General features: G+C 40.5%; 2 protein-coding genes across 9 annotated transcripts in view; one reads left to right on the top strand and one right to left on the bottom strand.

Annotated features, from left to right (window-relative positions):
- Positions 1-3232, bottom strand: part of thada (THADA armadillo repeat containing) — a 124731-nt gene extending 121499 nt beyond the window's left edge. The window contains exons 1-8 of one of the 3 annotated variants that reach the window (XM_082556234.1): positions 3174-3232; positions 2574-2656; positions 2313-2422; positions 1836-1966; positions 1492-1640; positions 1357-1389; positions 1209-1257; positions 820-1013 (exon numbers count right to left, since the gene is read on the bottom strand). In XM_082556234.1, coding sequence (XP_082412360.1) covers positions 820-1013; positions 1209-1257; positions 1357-1389; positions 1492-1640; positions 1836-1966; positions 2313-2422; positions 2574-2656; positions 3174-3202 — 778 coding nt within the window. In that variant the 5' untranslated portion in view covers positions 3203-3232. Of the gene's footprint in view, positions 1-819; positions 1014-1208; positions 1258-1356; positions 1390-1491; positions 1641-1835; positions 1967-2312; positions 2423-2573; positions 2657-2841; positions 2862-2925; positions 2985-3173 lie in introns of those variants that run through there. The other 2 variants (XM_082556235.1, XM_082556236.1) reach the window with 2 other exon arrangements.
- A 200-nt stretch (positions 3233-3432) lies between these two features.
- Positions 3433-20779, top strand: part of plekhh2 (pleckstrin homology domain containing, family H (with MyTH4 domain) member 2) — a gene marked incomplete at its 5' end in the record, with an annotated part of 39771 nt that continues 22424 nt past the window's right edge. Inside the window, 2 exons of one of the 6 annotated variants that reach the window (XM_082557737.1) lie at positions 3433-3607; positions 6733-6873. In XM_082557737.1, coding sequence (XP_082413863.1) covers positions 6751-6873 — 123 coding nt within the window. Of the gene's footprint in view, positions 3608-6732; positions 6874-11179; positions 11273-11338; positions 11556-11686; positions 11861-20779 lie in introns of those variants that run through there. The other 5 variants (XM_082557736.1, XM_082557740.1, XM_082557741.1 and 2 more) reach the window with 5 other exon arrangements.

The raw sequence follows: 20779 nt of genomic DNA on the forward strand, positions 1-20779 counted from the left end.
TGTGCTGGTCAGAGTGTGCTACTGGCTTAGGTGTGGAACAGCCTGCTGCGTGTGGCCAGCCGTCTGGTGTGTGGCTCTTTATGAGTAGTGCTTAACTGAGCAGTGATTGCCCATGAGTGACGGCAGCCTTCATTAGTTTGTGTGGCCTGCCTGGATATTGTTTGCTAGCAGCGTTGCTGTCTCTTTCTGTTGAAGCCTTATTGTTGCTTCCTTTGTTGAAGTGGTCATTACCACTTTGGGTTAACCTCCCTGATTTCTCATTAAAGCAGCGGTGCTGTCTCCTTTTGTTGTTGCCATTTATATGATTGAGGTGTTTGCCTACAATAAAGATCTATTTTATATTAAATACCTCTGCCTGGTGTTCTTTTCATTCCACCTGGATCTAACTGTTACTGTCCCCCACCCTCATCGCCTAGCTTTTAAGTGGGGACGTAACACACGGATTGTTGGAAACAGTATTTGATTAGTTCATCAACCTGCCCAAAGTACTTTTCTGAGCCTGGATCCTGAGTTATACCAAATCCTGATAATCTCACAGGGAACAGTTGCCACATTCAGGGTGGGAGAGGGGACAGGGTCACATGGACACCATAGTGTGTGTGGTCAAAGCTAGAAGGTAGAACTGGGATCTGTATCCTCCCTCCCACTGAAATCTACACCTGTGACACAAAATGAATACCTAAAATCTAAGTGAAAAGGTCTTGGATTCAGTGACTGATGAGGACAGCTGCCTGTTTTCCAGTGAGATGATGGTGGATCTGCATGTTTGCTTCCAGCTGTTTGTTCTCTGCTCGTCTTGTTAATTCCTAACTTTCTTACCATCAGTGAGGATGTGTATGTAGCAGCCCAAGAGGTCACCCAGTGTGTCCTGCAGCCTGCAGCAGTCCTGTTGGGCCTGTAAAACCACGCTGATCGTGTCCTGAGACCTCTGGACGACCAGCATGGAGGTCTTCACTGCAGCTAGACAGGACTGCATCAGCTGAGCCTGGGCAATGTGGCGTCCTACAAGACCACTGGGAAAACAGCAGAGGGCGACAGAGGCACACAATTTGATACAAATACAAGGCTGGTAAGATTTTTCTCATGTATCAATGTTTACACAGAGGATATAAACCTACAAAATATTGAAATCAATGAGCACCAGCTAGAGTCCAATCAATGAAAGAGACTGGAAGTGTGATTTGAGGGATAAGAGCATGCCTCCATACCTGTTTTGATGAAGGTATTCACTCAGCGCCTTGTGAAGGAACTGCAAAACTACACAAGAGAAGAGGACTCAACGGGATGAGATTGAGACATTAGCTTTCCTCAAAAATACATGAAGTTAAAGCAGGTTAAAATAAGGTGGATACTAACCTTCCGGTAATAGTTTGTTAATGCAGCTCTCACCTGTAGATGTACAATTTTGCCGTGATTGGTACTTATTTATAGCACATGAACTGTTGTTTGATATTAGCAGTGATCACACAAAGAGCAAAAGTAACCACTAACCGAGAGGGAAGCCATCCAGACAGGCAGTGATGGAGTCGACGATGTGGGGATACCGGTCTGAATACGTGCTGGAAAGACAATCAGACAAGCAACCAGCCAAGCAGCTCACAGTCTGCTCCTGAAGCCAAGCTGGTACTGAACCCAAGGCACTGAGAAGTGCAACACAGACAAGTTATTTATCTGAGGGCCTCAGAATTGACGAAGAACAAACAGACACATAAGAGAAAAGATAAATCAGCTACTATGGCCTCTTTACATCTTCTCCCTTAAAACCACAAATAAACAGCTGCTCAGGCTCAGCTTGTCCACAAATGAATATAGAAGAAAATGAAGCATATGTCTACCTTGCAATGGCTCTTCGGAGGGGGTTCTTGGACTGCAGGGAGGTGTAGACCACAGCTAGCGTGTGTAGACAAGCATCTAAAAGAACTCCGCCCATTTGCTCATCACTCAGTGCCTCCAGCTGGGACCCTGCCTGATGAAGTATGGAAAACAAACATTAAAACCTGGAGAAGTGAAAACATTTATGATCTCATTTACAGTGGTACCTATCAAAGGGTGGGATGAATCAGGCAGCAAGTGAACAGCTGAGGTCTTGGAAGCAGGAAACATGGGACGTGTAAGTATCGGAGAGACCGACATACGCTGATCTCACACGTCTGTTCCACTTTACCACTTACTAGACCTAAACGATCTGCAGCTAACATCTTGCTTGGATATCTTAGTCTTAGTTGCATTGAATGCTCAAGCAGAGTAGAAAAGCACTATATAAGAACCAGTCCATTTATCACACTATTCATACCGTTCTATACCAGACAGACCTTTTTAACCAGCTGGATCTGCTGCACCGGCTCTGTCAGCTCCAAACAGGACTGCAGGGTTTGGGCAACCTGCCTGACTCCATCTTCTCCTCCATCAACCGAGAGGGATGCTGGGAAAAGGTCAAAATAAATATTATAAGACATGCGTAACATCCAATGAAGGGTACACACAGTGACTGCTCTACCTGCAATGTATGATGAGACTTATTTACTGTTATAATAACTTTTTAGGCACAGTTATTTGTACTTTTACTCCCTTACCTAACAGCTTGTGCAGTTTCTCCTCATCCAGCGCCACAGCCTCCACTTTGGAAGTCTTCTTTTTCACTACCATGGCTCTGCCTCTGTGTGAGGAGCAAACATACAAACATAATTTAGAAACAACCAAACAAAATAGGAGCTTATTTACTGCTTGAAATTCTTGCTGCTAGATGTTAGCCAACTACTGCTAGCTGCTCGAGACTGAATACACGTGCAAAATGAAAGGCAAGACCGATACAACAAACCCTCAAACAACAAAACAACAAACCGCGGCTTTACTAGAGCAGCTCTACACGCCCGCAAAATTAAATGTAAAAAGCATTTAACTCTGTTCAGCATGTGCTTTACTCACTTGAGCCCTTCAGCTTCAGCTGGTAGCTGTGAATAGTGTCAAGCAGCACTAAAACCTCTTACTTCCGAAACGTTTTTTCAGAATAAAACACCCATTAAATATCGTGCCCAATAAAACAAACAAAATAAAGATTATATGTGACCTTTAGCAATATTTTTGTTTTTATTTAAATGTAAAAATCAAAATTTTGACTTTCAGACTCTGAATGTGTACTTTTATGTCAGCAAACTTTTACTTTGACACCAAACCTTTTGAGCTTTCTATGGTGTTGTCGCATGCCTGACGCTCATGGGGCCATGCCGCACATAGTAGACGTCACTTCCGACAAAATGTCTGAGCCCGCCCTCAGAAACTGAGCTACCCGAGAAGTGGCGCTCGGGATTTTTATTGGTGGATGACACACGTCAATCAAAGGCAGACGTTCCTTTCCGGCGCGGCTGAGCAACTCCTACCTAGTTTTTGATTGGACGTTTTTGATGAAGCCACACCTTTAAAAGAAACGCCAGCCCTTCGCCAACTTTGCCCGAGAAGCGCAATGAAAACCTCTGGGAAAGACAGAAATTCATCGTTTTAAGCCATGAATTAGCATTTTCTTCAGAGGAATAACAGCAGATAAAGAAGCGCTGGACTCGACATGACGTGAAGCTCCTCGTAAAGTGTCTTTACATTAATATTATTAAGGGTAAGTCGATGAAAATGGATGGTTTTAATTATTAGGAAATGAATTATCTATTTTAATAACGGTTTAGCAGCAATGTGCATTAACAGTCATGTCAAATTGATAATAACTTAAATAGACTAATGAATTTTGTTTATCAGCACTAATAAAACCATTTTTTGTAGGGAAATGAGGAAATGCTATTTATGTATTTAATTAATAGCTGTTTTAAAAAAAAAGATAAGTTTAACTTTTAATATTTGAAAGTCACCCCGCATTAACGTACTCACAAACCAAATGTTTAAAATATCCCTTAGAAAGTGTTCTACCACAGACATTGTTGCACCTCATCACCTCGGTTTTCTTGACTGCTACAAACTGTTTTGAGTCTCTTCAGAAATACTTGGGAAAGTAGATGGACTGTTAGTCGGGGAAACTGGGCAAGTCACAGCCGTCTTTACTCAGTCACAGGATGAGCTTTCTGACAAATCAAACAGCTACTCTGTGAGAAAACATGCTGTTTGGCTTTAGGTTTTGGGGTTCATGTGCTCAAAGTAACAGTATGTTTTTATTTCTCATCTTGAAAAGTTTTTTTAAAAACCTTGTGCAACAACTACCATATGTAATAATTGTTGATTGTTTAATAATAGTAATAATTGTTTGGTAAAATAACACAAACCTGAAACTAAACTCAGAACTGTTGAGGCTCAATTTGGGGCTCAAGTTGTTTTGATGAGAGTATACAGGATGAACCCCTTTTTTAATAATTTACAAAATCTTTTTTTTATAATATTTTCAAACGAAGGAAGAAAATAAGAAAGAAATTCCTAGTCCAAGACAGAAATTAGGAATGTTTGAAAGAAGAAGGTTAGAGCTCAGACAGCTGTAGTGAAATGTGTGAGGTGCAACAAACTAGCACATGATGCTGACATTTAAGGGATGGCATAAGGGGATCAGTTTGGTTAGTCAGATACGGGTGGTGTTAATGAGTAAACATGGTCATTTATTTGACTTTGGTTTTTAATAAGAGGAAAAATACCTCAATATTCAAATAGGTTAGTGTTCGTGATAATATTGGACGTATTTGAACTCTATTTGAATAATGTAACTGTCTGCAGCTCTGCTTTAAATTAGCATGACATATATTCCCTGGTGACTTTGTTAGGTACACCTGTTTGATATCTAATCAGCTAATCAAATGGCAGTAAATCGGTATATTTAGGCATGTAGACATGGTCAAGATAGCCTGCTGAAGTTCAATGGTGATTCAAATGAGGCATGAGCTCATGTCAAAGGTCAGAGGAAAAGACCAGACTGCTCTGAGCTGATATTAGGGCAACAGTAACTCTAATAACTGCTCGTTACAACCAGGGTGTGCAGAAGAGCATCTCCGAATCCACAACACATCCAGCCTTGAATGTTACAGCAGTGGAAGACTACTAAGGGTGCCACTTGTATCAGATTATCAGACAGGAAACAGAGGCTGTAATGAAAATGGATCACCAGAACTGGAAAATAGAAAGAAAAAAAAACATTGTCTGGTCTGAATACGTTTGGGGATTTTCTTACCGATTATTGAGCATGCATCAACACATTGTCTGGTCTGATTTGTTTCAATTTCCACTGCAGCAGGGTTAGAATTTGTTATAACAAGCATGAAAACTTGGATCCACCCTGCCTTGTAGCAACTGTTCAGGCTGGTGCTGGTGGTGTATTGGTCTGGAGGACATTTTGACCACAGTGTGCATATCTCCTGATGGCTACTTCCAGCAGGATAACGCACCAATGTCACGAATCTCAAATCATCTCTAACTGAGAAGTGAGGTAGCTCACTGCACTGAAATAGTGTCCACAGTCAAGAGAGCTCCTTTAGGAAGAGGTGGAAAGAACAGGAGGTTGACATCATAGATGTGCAACCAACAAATCTGCAGCAGCTGTGTAATGCTGGGGCTTGATTCAAACACTTTGTAGAATCTATGCAATAAGGCGGTTGTGATGGGAACAGGTGGTCCAAGCCAACAAGCAAGATGTAGACGTAAGTGACGTATCAGTGTATATACCTCTGAAACGTGTTACGCTCAGCTGATAAGTTTTTTAAACAGTCAAAAGATTTTATTCCATCAGAGTCAATTTGATGTCCTGTAAACCTTTATTTATAAAAACAGAATAACTTCATCAGCACACCACATCCAAATGAGTCCCGATTGTGTCTGTGTGTGCTGATTCTGACTTTGACCAACAGGAAGTCTGAGAGAAAGATTGCAAAAGAAAACACTGGGAGCCGGGCTTTAGGGGTCATTTTTGCTTTAAGATCATGTGTGCTCCAATATCGCAAATAATGACTAATATTCTAATAGGATGTTGTTTATTTACCTTCAATATGTAACCAGCTGAAGGGTGGTGTTGTAGCTAAACAGAAACATTTTGAATATTACAACTGCTATAAAAACACCAAGTGTCAAATTCCAGCATATTTAATGAGATAGCAGCGGATAAATGTGTGATACGTGAAATGTAAATTTAGAATACAAAGCATTTCTTAACGTTTATAGCTTTGTCATATTAAACTCCATCCCCTCAGTCCCTCGTGCTGTTTTGTTTTGTGGAGTGAGACTCGTTTTATTCCTTTCCCCTCGTCAGTGTTTACCACAGCAAACAGGCAGCAGAAATAAGCCTGTGGAAACTACTTTATGGCCTTCCTCCACACATGCTTGTAGTCTCTTTGCGAGGAGGCCAGGCTGGTAATGAGAGGTTATTACTAGGAAGAGAGAAACCCAGGCTTTCTATCCAACATCACAGACGCTCTCTCTCTGCTGCCTGTTTTCCTACATTAGTCGTGGAAAATGTGATACAAGTGTCTTTTGGGGAGGGTGTCGAGGTGTTTTGGACTAATAGAGCTGTTTTCCTGTTTGTGAGTGATACGCCCACTGCCCACACTGGTCCAGCTGGGCTACACCCTGGAATATTTCAGGTGCTGCCTGGCTGGTGCCAACACATCTGGTCAACAACAAGCCTCCTGACCATTTTCTTTCATGTCTGTGTTTCTTCATCTGCTATTATGGAGATAATGTAAAAATGTTAAATGTCTGCACAAAAATGTTTTGCTACACATACTGTACTGTATATACACTCTGTGTCCCTCTGCTTAGGGTATTTTTCAGAGGAATATGGCGGAGGGGGAGGAGGCGATGAGCCAAGAGGACTGGAAGGAGAAGTGTGTGGTCCTGGAAGCACTGCTCATGAAGTTCAGAGTGCAGATCATCAAGATCCGAGAGCTCACAGCAGACAAGGTTGGCTTGAGTACATTCATCTTTGCGAGATAACCCCGGTCAAAGGAACAGGTGCAAAGCTATTTTGCAAGAAAAGCTATGCTGATGATTGACAGGCAGATACAGTTTGTTGTATCTGAAAGAGCAGAGACGTGACGCCAATACCGAATTACGGCAATGCTGAAAATGCTGTCATATGGAAATGATACGGTAAAATATCCCAGCTGGCCATCATCGGTCCAACAAACAGAGACTGGCTGTCTTTTAGCAGATGTGTGTATGCGGCACGCGAATGACATTTTCAGAGAAAACTCCCTTAATTGGGATTAATTTGGTTTTAAAGCTGAAGGATGAGCTCGTCAGTGAACGAATACTCCAAATATGATCACAGACTGTATTGTGACAGATTACATTTTTTGTAGTGTTGAATTGTCCAGAAGGCAGACCAATGCAATACCAAAATAAAGAGGACGAAAAGGAAAGAAAAAAGTGACTGTCAGTTGACTCGGCTACAGCCAATATCCAGTCGCCTAACCTAACTGGAATTTGTTTGAAGATAATGCTGAATTAAAACACACATTACTAATAAAACACTGGATCCAATGATTATCCTTTTCCCATGGGTGGCTTGTGTATCTTGTAGTATTACACTCAACACTTAGCAGACTTTGACCTCTCCTTCAAGACCAATTTGAAGGTCAGAGTGATAAAAACAGCATGTAGAGCTGTTAATTCTATGTGTCTTGCTGCCATTGTTTATTATTAACAACATTTAGAGAAAGATACAGGTATATGGGGATTCTAAATATCACATTATAGTTTGCTTCCAACTCTCCTGTCACATTTGACTCCTGAACTCACTTTTACATCGCTGCCTTTTTTAAGTTTACCCCAAAATGTGTTACATCTTTAAGGAAAGTATTGTCAGGAAAAAGAGAAAGAGCTGCCTCATCTCGTCTTGCTTTGACTTCTGTAGTAGCCTCTGCTCTGGTGTTACCTCGTCATCAGTTGGCCGACTGCAGCTAGTCCAAAACGCTGCAGCATGGCTCCTAACTGGCACACGCAAGTGAGATCATATATCTTCTATACTTGCATCATTACCTGGCAGCCAATCAGCTCTTGAATTGAGTTTAAGATCTTAACACTTGTTTTTAAGACATTGCATGGACCAGCCCCTACATATCTTGCTGATCTCCTAACCTGGTATTCTCCCCCAAGATCCTTGAGGTATGCAGACCAAATGCTTTTGGTTGTCCCTAGGTCCAGACTAAAACACAGAGGAGACCAGACATTTGCCGTGACTGCCCCCAAACTGTGGAATACATTGCCTTTGCATATCAGGTCCTCCCCGACAGTGGATACTTTTAAAATCCGTCTAAAGACCCATTTTTATTCTCTGGCTTTTGATTCATCATTAGTTTGTTACCATTATTCTTTCTATGGTTGTATTCTCTTCTAAAACACTATTCTGTTTTTCTTTTATGTCCTCTGCTTTGTCCATTTTGTTGTACAGTACTTTGGTCAACACTTGATGTTTTTAAACAAGTGCTATATAAATAAATTTAAACTTGAACTTAAACTTAAACTTGAACTAGTTAGTTAGAAGTAAATTGTCCAGTTCTTTCAGAATCAGAGATTATGCAAACAAACTTATGTTCAAGGGCAACAGACAAAGGAAGTGGTGCTGCTTTGACACACTATAACAAATGATCTCTGGGAAAGGGAAGAAGGTCCTCGCATGTATGGGAAGATGATGCGCATTCTCAAACTGAGTGGTGGTGTGTCTGGTGGGCACAGAACGGGCCGTCCCTCCCAGCTGGCCGACACTGGGCAGGCCCAAACTGCTCAGTGGCCTAGATCTAAAGCGGCTCTCCAGGGATGCTGATTAGAGCTCTAATGTAAACAGCAGTCTCACCACAGGGCTGCGCTACGAAGTGCATGATGGGATTGACCCAGCTCCAGTCAATTACAGACTCAAAGTAAGCTCAGCTGGACAGCAAAACAAACTCCCGGAGAGACTTGGAAGAGAGATTGGCTTCGGTGGGTTTTTGCAGCCCACGTAGCACATGTGAAAGTCTCTGCCGTGTATTTTTGGCTCTATCCATCCTGTTTGACAGGTTTACGGCCTTTTTCCACTCAGCAGTAGAAAACACACTGTTAAACACACCATAACACGCACTGTGTTTTTCTTCTTTGGTGTGTTTACTCAATCCTAGCTCTGCTCTTTGGAGGTTACATGCCGTGTAAAAACAAAATATAAGGTGAAATCAGGGAGATGAATCCACCTGACAGAAATTTTGAAAAATTGAGGAAATTGTAGTAAAGTTAGAAATCATCCATCACTCAGTTTTATTAACTGCTTATCTAACTGAGGGTCACAGGAGGGCTGGAGCCTACCCACAGACAGGCCGGCGGTTTGTCAAAGGGGGGTCAAAATGCTTTTTTAAGTTACCTCATGGATCAATTTAATCAATCGGAAGCTTCCACTGACTTATTTTTTGCTACGTAGCCACACGGAGGAATTTTACAGGGGATTTGTTAAGCTTTTTCTTATTTTTTTTAACTATTTCTCTAGTTGTCTCGTCCCCTTCAGCCTCAGTTCTGTTAGGAAGCCAGTTCTGAGAACAGAAGCAGACTTGGTCTTGGTCTTGATGGGGACGACAGAGGCAGCTGTAGTGTGTAATCTTGGTAGACATCAACAAAGCCTTTATCCTGCATTAAACTGTTGCTCAGCACCCTGTAATATTTGGTCAGTATGACTGCTCTAAATCTGATGAAGAATAGCAGTAATCCTTAAGTCTTGACTGCACACCAAAGATGACTGATGTCATTTCCCAAGGATCCAGAGTTCAGTCAGAGTTCAGCAGCATTTCTAGAAACACCAACACAAATAATGATATTGAGGAAAAAAAACAAACCCTAAAGCACATGTTAGTATTCAAGTAAAGCCAAATAAGTTTAATCTGAACAAACAAATATGATTCTGAATCATCCTTTAAAATTCCCAGTCTCATTCAGATCCCTTTTAAGCACTTATTTTATTTGATAAAAAGTTTAAGCGCAGTCCAAATGCTGTGTACGCGTACTGTGTAATGTGTTCTGACTTTGCTCATGTGGCTTTGTTGTGTAATGACCGGTCAACATGTTTTCACTGACCTCGTAATGCTCTGAGCTCATCACGTTAACATCCAGACCCCTGCTGATGTGTTTTTCTCTGCTGTGGCTCCCACCGCCTCAGCCCGAGCTTGTTGTTTTTAAAGCCGTGTGGGGGCGGATGCACGTCACTGCAAAATCCCCCTAATATCGCTTCACAGAGGTAGACTCATAAACCAGTGAGGAGTGGGTTTAAAAGAATTAATTAGGAGCAGTGATTCATTCTACATTTCAGATTCCCAAATAACTGGTGCTAAAAGAAACTGTTTACTGTTTCCGATGTATTGATGGCACTGCAGCATGTGCATAAAGGCAGATCGCAGGTTGTGGCATATAACCCTGAAAGAGGTAAAATGCTGGTAATACTGTAAGATCTAGAAAGTGCTGTTCCTGAAAAAGGTTCAACAAACTATGAGATTATTCCATCAAACTCTGAGCTGAGTTAGTTCACTCAACCCCGAGTATGAGCTGAGCGTGCGTGATTCACTCTGGCAATGGATAAAAAAAAAAGAGGGGAGTCTCCATTTTAATCCAGCCGACCAACATCAGTGGATGTCCATGTGGACTGTGATATTTATGTTATGTTATAATTTAATTAGACTGGACCTCTCTGTCATCAGTAAAACATATGACCCTTTTATATTGTCCGTAATCACCATTTATCCAACTTCAGTGGGAATCATTAGACGGAGCCCGAATCCTAATTTTATATTTGACAGAATCTGAGAATAAAAATATGGAGAAACAGGTCAGATACAGTTTAGTTATGGACCTGAAATATACGTTAGAAGCTCTGTTCGACATCATTTAATAGCCATGTTTCAATGTGTGGACACTTTTTCATATGAAGTGCAGTCAGAATACAGTTAAACTGTCTGCAGCCTGCTTTGTGGTTATAAAAATGCAAGGTACAAAAAGAACTCCTGCTTAACTGGGATTTCAGTGTTTGTACAAAAGTAAACTTTTGCAAATGAATGTGCTTTGATACTTTATGGACAATGAGATAAAACCGAGTGTCAGTCAGCCGCTGCAACAGCAGCAGGATGGGCGGAGCCAGAGAGAAACAGTCTGTTACCCCGGTAACTGAACCAAAGTTTAACTTTGACGCTGAACTTTAGAAAAGAGAAACGGACCAAAATCTACAGCTGAATTAACACTAACAAAGACGGGAAAAATGGCAATGGAGAAAACTACAAGCACAGAACGCCACATTCAGAGCAACCTTCAAAATAAAACAGGAAACACATGGAAACAAGACAACAGCAGGGTCAGTGGCTCGTGTTTATTACTGTATCGAAATGTTCACGCAGATCCAGCTGCAGAACATTCAGGCTTGAGTCAGAGCAGACGCTGTGCTGGATTGCTCCGGGTCAGTGTAATACGACAGGCCGTCCGTATCAACACGCAAACAGAATGAAAATTTGTAGAGGAAGGGTTAAGGGGTCAGAATGACCATTTTTGGGAGAGGAATGCAGGAGTAATAGGAAAGGGATTCAAGACACAAAGGAAGAGGAAAACTAAGGAGCCATGGATAATTACATCTGCAGTGGGTACAATATATGCCCATTTTTTATTTTATATTTATTTTTCCTTTTTGTTATAGTTTTTATTATTGATCAACCATCAATATGTTGCAGTTTCTTGTGTTTCTTATTGTAGGTTTCCTCCCTCTTTTTTGCAGAATTACCTTGAAAGAGGATAACGAAGGTTTTGAATTTGCCGTTCCACAAAACTGGAGCATGAAATGAATTGACGGCAGTCTGGGTAGACTTGGCAAATTACTGAAATCCTAGAAAGCCTGTATGAGGTGACTGAGAGGGAAAACGGGGGAGGAAGAAAAAAAATGAAGCCTTGTGTAAGGATTGAACTGCCCAGGGGAGGAAATACCCAGTTTAGTGTGTGTGTGTGTGTGTGTGTGTGTGTGTGTGTGTGTGTGTGTGTGTGTGTACAGATATTTGGATTTGGGAGGCATGTTGGTTTTGGCCAGCGGGGTCTCTCAGCTGTAACAGTAGGCTACACATCTCCTTATGAAGACAAAGCGACCATGTGTGTTACATTTTCTATATATCAGCCTTCACCCTCCTTTTTTTTTTTTTTTAAAGTAATGCATTCATTCACTTCTTCTCTTGTGTCCATGTGCCTGTGTGTCTGTCTCAGGAGAGATTCTCAACCTCCCTATAAAGTTTTGGAAAAGAAAAAGACAGGATGCTAAATGTTAAAATGAAGTAGCGATAAAATCAAAACAGACAGGAGGTGAAATTAGTGGTCAAAGTTAGGGAGGTGTGGCCACTTGACTGGCACATGCCCCAGCTTCACCAATTCAGACCTTGAAAATGGGCCTGTTGGCTGTTTGGAGCGTTTTAATTATATTATCTGACAAGTTATTTGTGTGGTGCTGTAAGCACGGCCGGATCCGGAGTAACAAAGAGTATGTTTGCGTCAGACGTGTTAGGATATCAAAGATAATACATAAACACACACATATTATGTTGCCACAGTATATGGGTCCATATTCTGATTTGGCACAGGTTCCTGCCAGATCCCCTTCCTGACACAGTCCTCCCATTTATCCAGGCTTGGATAGTCGGATAAATGTGTTATCCTCCAAACCATTGTTTCCATGGCTTTATGTGATTGTCTTTGTGGATTCCCTTCTTCTCTTTTAATTACAGTTAAGACCACTGTTTGTTATTTCAGATGCTATTCTTTCTGTTAGTATTTGTGTGTCTGTAGTCCCACATGGGATATCTGGTCACCCTAAACACATCCCCTCCAAGATGTTTATGTTTAGATTTTGATATTTGACACTTTAATATTTTATCTGTCTGTTACTTAACATTATTTAAAGGTACAGCTGAGTATTTCCCAGCTGCTGTTAAACAGCTTGAATCTCTCAAGCTCCAAGAATATTCAGTGTTCACTTTGGTCTTCTGGATGTAGTTCTTGTCCAGAAACGTATATTTTTGGTCCTTGTTGTGTTTGCAGACAAAGTGAGAACTCAGTGTTTTGCTGACTGCTTGAGGTTTCATTTCAAAATATTTTAAAATATCCTTTTTGCCGAATGATTTCTTCGACCTTGACAAGATTTCCACATCATTGCACAGCAGTGGTTTCTGCTATGGCTCTATAAAAAGGTCAGTGTTTGAGCGGGCGAATACTATCGACCCTCGAAAATGTTATCTGATAACTTTATTCAAAAGAAAACATCATTGTGGGGCCCAAAATGCTAATTTTAATGCCTCAAAATGCAGATTTGAGACACCAATCAGTGATGTGATATGAGAGAAAGTGTCTCAGTTTAAGCACCACGCACAAAGCTTTCCGCTCCTTCTTTGCTACACATAAACATCCGCTTGCAGTTTTAGTCTCTGGCTGCCCAGTCACAGCCACATAGATGCCTACGGCTAACCATAACATTTTCAAACAGATGTTGCTTTTCCTCATGCGTGTCCGTCTCCACTTTGCACGTGCTGGGGTTCTGTTTTTTGGACAGCTATGGTATGTGCCTGCCCCAGAGTGTGCCAAAGGAACTAGAGTTTATTGTTAGATTGTAAGGGAAGCCCAACTGGCATTGCTATATTTTTTAAAATCATATATCTATTGTTACAGTGGTGGATCCTCATAGTAAATGTGGTCAAAGTTTCATATAATGAGGTCAAACTCTGTACAAGTAATTCCTGTGGCCCAAAAGCTGCATACTGCACGCTCTAATAGGTCTGTTTCAGAGGCTTTTCCTGCTCTTCGGTCTGTTTGAGGTCACAGAGAGCTAAAGAACTAACATGGCCATCTCACACACACACACAGCTCTGACTGGGAGCACAGAAGCCCCACCCGCCTGATCAGAAGAAAATGGCTTGAAGTGAAGCAGAAGCTAAAACAGCTGATTTCAGACTTTGTGTGAACTGCCAGAACCATTCAAATAATAATTAAGATTATTCTGAACTGACTGTCATGAAATGAACGTTCTAGATCCCCTATGAAATGTAAAATATATGTCCTTACTTAGTTGCTTGTACTTAATCTGTCAATAAAAGTCTTTGTCAGCGTTAGCCCCCGGTGCAAGTTACCATACTTGGTGTAAGTCTGTGGTGTTAAACCTGTTTTAACTGTAAGGTAAGCACTGTGGGTCGCAGCCTACAGAAAGAGGCTTTGTGAGCTGGCTGTCTGGCCTGCGGATGGAGTGGTGGGGGAGGGATGGATGGATGGAGCGAGTTCAGGGGGAGGTTGGCCACAGGGCGTCAGTTGTGGAATTCCAGGAATGGAAGTTGAACTGGATTTCAGATTTTGCATTTGGACGGGGAGTCGACTGCAGAGGTGATAGACCTGAGGCTGAGGGAGAGCACAGAGATCACGTGTACGTGAGCGCCAGGGCCGGACGCGATGAAGCGGCAATAGCAGTGCTCGTATTGTGCCTGAATACAAAGAGAGTAGCAAGGCGTTACTCTTATCCTGTCCTAAGTGAGCTGTACAGGATGTGACACACACACGCCCAGGTTGGGTTCATCCTATATATAACATCATGAAGCAAACACACACTTACTCGAATGCTCTGATACGCAGCAGTTAATGTGTTTAAGCCTTTGTATACACTGTTAAGTGGTGTGTGCGTAAAAGTCCATGTGCGTGTCGACTCCAGCTGTAGCCTACAGTATACATGGCCTGTAATTAACATGGCGTGCTCAGCCAGATGCTATATCTGTCATTGAGAGAGGCACATGTGGTCGGTCGTTTGTGGTACAGCAGAGGATCTATATAGGGAAGAGAAAGACTGTGCATTTGTGTGTGATACGCATTGACCTTTATTCGTGTCTGCTCTTCATCGCAATGTGCTTTTTCCTGTAGTAAAAGTAATCCTTAAAAGTAATGCTTCTGAGGTTCACAGGGACAGCAGCAGTAGGTGAAGAAAAGTTTGCAGCATCTGTGTTATTGTTGGATTCATCACAGTTTGTCAGTTTTATCAGGACAAAATATATCTTCAAAAACCAGATGTGCAAAAGCTCTACCTCAACTGTCCAAATACTGAGTTGAATACACCCACAGCCTTTTTCCATATGTGGAAACGCAGTGACATAATCCTATAAATTCTTCTTCCTAGAATCCGCTTCTGTGAAATGTTGTTCAAATGTCAGGTGGAACAGCGGTTGTGTAAAAGGCCTCGCTTCCACTTTGGTCCAGAAAACGTTGCGCGGTGGAAACAGTGTGGGTGTCTGGCAGGGTGTGGCTTCCCGGCTTTGGCCTGAGCTTGGTCCACTTCTTCTGGTCTCTACAAGTGAACAGAAGCAGGGAAAACTGGAGCTCAGCCATGCCTGTCTCCAGGCTAAAAACAGATGTCGCTCTTCACAGCGGTTTCCATCAAGTTTGGATATGGCAGCTACTAATTTAAGTGCTAATTTGTCGATTTCTACGGAGTAACATAAGACAAGGAGCTATTCACAGCGCATAGCTGATGTGACACACGAGTGTGTGAGCTGGCTGCAAATAGAATGATACTTTATTAGACTTTTAAAGGAAGAAATCATTTTTGATTAACATAAAAGCAACTGATACATTTTCCTCAAAAAATATAAAAATTTTAATAATTGTAAAACATATTTTTTAAGCGAGTGATGGAGACATCTAAGTCCTTCAAGAAAACTTACATTGCAATCCATACAGTATTAGAAGGATGTTCAGCACACAGAAACCCCGTTCATTGTTCCTGTGAACAGATAAAATTGCCTCAACTTTACCCCACAAAAAATGTTTTTTGCATGTTCCCACTGTGTCTGTGTGGGTTTTCTCCAGGTCCTCTAGTTTCCTCCCACATGGAGTTAGTGGGGTTGGTGATAATAAATTTCCCGTAGGTGTGAATGTGAGTGGGAATGGTTGTCTCTCTGTGTTAGCCCTGTGACAGACTGGTGGCCTGTCCAGGGTTTACCCCACCTCCTGCCCTATGGTTGCCGTGCAACCTTAAATTCGATAAGCAAAAGATAATGGATGGAAAGTGATGCCAGTCCATTCTCTTTGTTATTATTAATAAAAAGGAGCAGTGGTGTACATGTACTATACACCACATGTTAATTACAGATTAATTTTTTTAAATGCATTTTGTACATATGTGGACATGTCGAGGAATATTTTTGCCATGGTGGTTGCTACGCAGACAGTTTCCATCTATAATCCTGCATATTTTCCTGCTCTAAGCTTCTGAGGTTGGAGAGTTTCCTCAGAAGACAGTGGTTCCTACGCTGCTTCCGGCACTCTGAGCTGAGGAATTTCAGAGGAATGTTGTTCATCAAGTCATCCCTCTGTCTCGCTGCTCATTCCCACAGGTTTTTTTTAAATCTCATGTCTGTGTGTGTGTGTGTGCGTGTGTTTAATCCGTGTGACCTTTTGCTGTTGTTTTAGCACACTCCTGCTAGCTTCCACATGTAGTGCTGTGATCTTAGCACACAAAGGGCTACTTGTAACATTGGCACCTCATCACCATTATGTAATGGTTAAAGGCGCTATATGCAGCACTTCTACAGCCATGAAAAGACTTTATAACAATGTTGTAAACAAATTAATCCATCCCTAGCCTCCCAGTTACAAGTTCATGAATGAATGAATGAATGAATTGAAATTTATTTCAGTCAACAACAACAGATTATAATTTTACATAAAAGTACTCAAACAGAAACCGAAAAAGGAATAGGCTGAAGCCTTATGGCTTATACTTATCCTATCCCTTACCCCCATAGAAATAATCAAATCCTTAACCAAGAAAATAAATAACATTGATAAATAAGTTGTATAACAGTTTGAAAAGAAATCAATGATAAATCAAGAAATTAAATCAACACAAAAAATTTTTTAACAAACCAAATTTCTATAACCTTGTATAATACTAATTTTTAAAATCTTCCTGAAGAATGACAAAGAAAAACACATCTTCAGTTCATCATTAAGTCCATTCCATAATTTCACTCCCAAAACTGACACACATCTATACTTAACATTGGTTCTCACTTTAGGCATTTCAAACTTATAAGACCCCCTTAAATCATATTTTCCATCTCTTAGTTGAAACATACTTAAAATACAAATTGGAACATTCTTTTTCATCACACGATATATCATTTCTAAAGTTTTAGAATATATAATGTCCATGAATTTTAACATAGATGATCCTACAAAAAACTGGTTGGTGGACTCCCTATATCCAACTTTATTTATTATTCTAATAGCTCTTTTTTGCAATTTAAATATTGAATCCAAATATGTTTTGTATGTGTTCCCCCAAATTTCTGCACAGTAGGTCATATAAGGCAAACAAAGGGAAGTATACAATAAATAAAGGCAGTTCTTATTCAAAAAATCTCTTGTTTTATAAAGAATAGAAATAGACTTGGATAATTTTCGTTTCACATGTTTTATGTGGAGCTTCCAACAAAGTTTATCATCAATAATTACTCCTAAAAATTTTGTCTCATATACTCTTTCAATTTCAACATTATTTAAATTCAATTTTACTTTAATATTACTTTTACTACCCCCAAATAACATAAATTTTGTTTTACTTTCATTCAATGATAGTGTATTAATTACAAACCATCTATTTAACTTCATGAGTTCTGTTTCCACTGTTTTCAGTAATTTCTTTATGTCTTTTCCAGAGCAAAATAAGTTTGTATCATCAGCAAACATCACATATTTTAAAGTATCACTGGCTGTACAAATATCATTTATATAAAGTGAAAATAACTTGGGTCCCAAAACAGATCCTTGCGGAACTCCACAAGTTACTTTTCTAAGTTTAGATTTCATGTTATTATTACTCACATATTGGAACCTATTATTCAAGTAACTATTTAACCAAAATTGTACAACACCTCTTAAACCATACCTTTCACACTTCCGTAAAAGTAAAGAATGATCTATCGTATCAAAGGCTTTACGTTAATCAATGAACACACCTATTCCAAACTGTTTTTCATCCACAGCCGTTGCAATATTTTCAATAAATTCCATCACAGCTAGAGATGTTGAGCGATTTCTTCTGAACCCATACTGATGATCATTCAATAAATCATATTTATCAATAAAAGAATCTAGTTTGTTTGCAAATAGTTTTTCAAGAATCTTTGAAAACTGAGGCAGTAAAGATACCGGTCTATAGTTTGACACAATCTGTTTATCACCAGTTTTATATAGTGGGATCACTTTGGCAATTTTCATTTTATCTGGAAAAATTCCAGTTTGAAATGATTTGTTACAAATATACAGTGGGGCAAAAAAGTATTTAGTCAGCCACCGATTGTGCAAGTTCCCCCACCTAAAATGATGACAGAGGTCAGTAATTTGCACCAGAGGTACACTTCAACTGTGAGAGACAGAATGTGAAAAAAAAATCCATGAATCCACATGGTAGGATTTGTAAAGAATTTATTCGTAAATCAGGGTGGAAAATAAGTATTTGGTCACCTCAGACAAGGAAAATCTCTGGCTCTCACAGACCTGTAACGTCTTCTGTAAGAAGCTTTTCTGTCCCCCACTCGTTACCTGTATGAATGGCACCTGTTTGAAATCATCATCTGTATAAAAGACACCTGTCCACAGCCTCAAACAGTCAGACTCCAAACTCCGCCATGGCCAAGACCAAAGAGCTTTCGAAGGACACCAGGAAAAGTATTGTAGACCTGCACCAGACTGGGAAGAGTGAATCTACAATAGGCAAGCAGCTTGGTGTGAAAAAAATCAACTGTGGGAGCAATCATCAGAAAATGGAAGACATACAAGACCACTGATAATCTCCCTCGATCTGGGGCTCCACGCAAGATATCATCCCGTGGGGTCAAAATGATCATGAGAACGGTGAGCAAAGATCCCAGAACCACACGGGGGGACCTGGTGAATGACCTGCAGAGAGCTGGGACCAAAGTAACAAAGGTCACCATCAGTAACGCACTACAACGGCAGGGAATCAAATCCCGCAGTGCCAGACGTGTTCCGCTGCTGAAGCCAGTGCATGTCCAGGCCCGTCTGAAGTTTGCCAGAGAGCACATGGATGATACAGCAGAGGATTGGGAGAATGTCATGTGGTCAGATGAAACCAAAGTAGAACTTTTGGTATAAACTCAACTCGTCGTGTTTGGAGGAAGAAGAATACTGAGTTGCATCCCAAGAACACCATACCTACTGTGAAGCATGGGGGTGGAAACATCATGCTATGGGGCTGTTTTTCTGCCAAGGGGACAGGACGACTGATCCGTGTTAAGGACAGAATGAATGGGGCCATGTATCGTGAGATTTTGAGCCAAAACCTCCTTCCATCAGTGAGAACTTTGAAGATGAAACGAGGCTGGGTCTTCCAACATGACAATGATCCAAAACACACTGCCCGGGCAACAAAGGAGTGGCTCCGTAAGAAGCATTTGAAAGTCCTGGAGTGGCCTAGCCAGTCTCCAGACCTCAACCCCATAGAAAATCTGTGGCGGGAGTTGAAGCCCAAAACATCACTGCTCTCGAGAAGATCTGCATGGAGGAATGGGCCAAAATACCAGCTACTGTGTGTGCAAACCTGGTAAAGACCTATAGTAAACGTTTGACCTCTGTTATTGCCAACAAAGGTTATGTTACAAAGTATTGAGTTGTATTTTTGTTATTGACCAAATACTTATTTTCCACCCTGATTTACGAATAAATTCTTTACAAATCCTACCATGTGGATTCATGGATTTTTTTTTCACATACTGTCTCTCACAGTTGAAGTGTACCTCTGGTGCAAATTACTGACCTCTGTCATCATTTTAGGTGGGGGAACTTGCACAATCGGTGGCTGACTAAATACTTTTTTGCCCCACTGTATGTTAACGGCTGAAGGACACTATGAAGAACTTCTTAAATTAGCGACATGTCAAGGTCGTCACAATCCGTGGATTTTTTACTCTTGAATTTACTCACCACTTCTACAATGTCACTCTCACAGACTCCACCAAGAAACATTGAGTCACATTTACAAGAAGTAGAATCTACTTCATCATTTCCTCCTGGTACAGAAATCTCTTTTGCCAAGTTGGGACCTACATTAACAAAGTAATCATTAAATTCATTAAGTATGCTCTCAGTATTCTCAATCACTACATTACCTCTTGTTACAATACGTGTTGGAGAACATGTATTATGTTGATTTTTTATTATCCTATTTAATACACTCCAGGTAGCCTTAATATTACTTTTATGTTTTTGAAGCAGCTGTTCATAATATCTTTTCTTTTCGTATCGCATAATAGATGTTAATTTATTTCGATATTTCTTATATTTGTCTTCATTTTCCTTTGTTCTATGTGTCAAAAAAATCCTGTATAACCTATTTTTATTTTTACGGGCTCTTTCCAGACCTTGTGTAAACCATGGTTTTTTCTTTTTATAATTTTTAGAAAACTTTTTAATTGGACAATGGCTGTCATAGATTGACAAAAATATATCCAAAAACGCATTGTATGCATCATTAGTGTCTTCCACATAAACTTTTTGCCAGTCATAATTTTCTAAGTCTGTTTTAAAAGCCGCAATTTGTTCTGGTGTTTTTATTCTACCACTGTAATCCATTTGCTTTTCCTCTTGAAAATGAAGTTGATTGTTCATTTCAAACACTGAAAAGACAGGCAAGTGATCACTTACATCTGTGACTAACAGTCCACTATGTATCTTGCCGTTTATCTTATTGACAAAAATATTGTCGATCAAAGTGGCACTATCCATCGTTATTCTGCTCGGCTTTAGAATCAACGGATGGAATCCAAAACTAAGC

The sequence above is a fragment of the Aulonocara stuartgranti genome (genome assembly GCF_965226115.1).
Source record: "Aulonocara stuartgranti genome assembly, chromosome: 13".
Taxonomy (NCBI): domain Eukaryota; kingdom Metazoa; phylum Chordata; class Actinopteri; order Cichliformes; family Cichlidae; genus Aulonocara; species Aulonocara stuartgranti.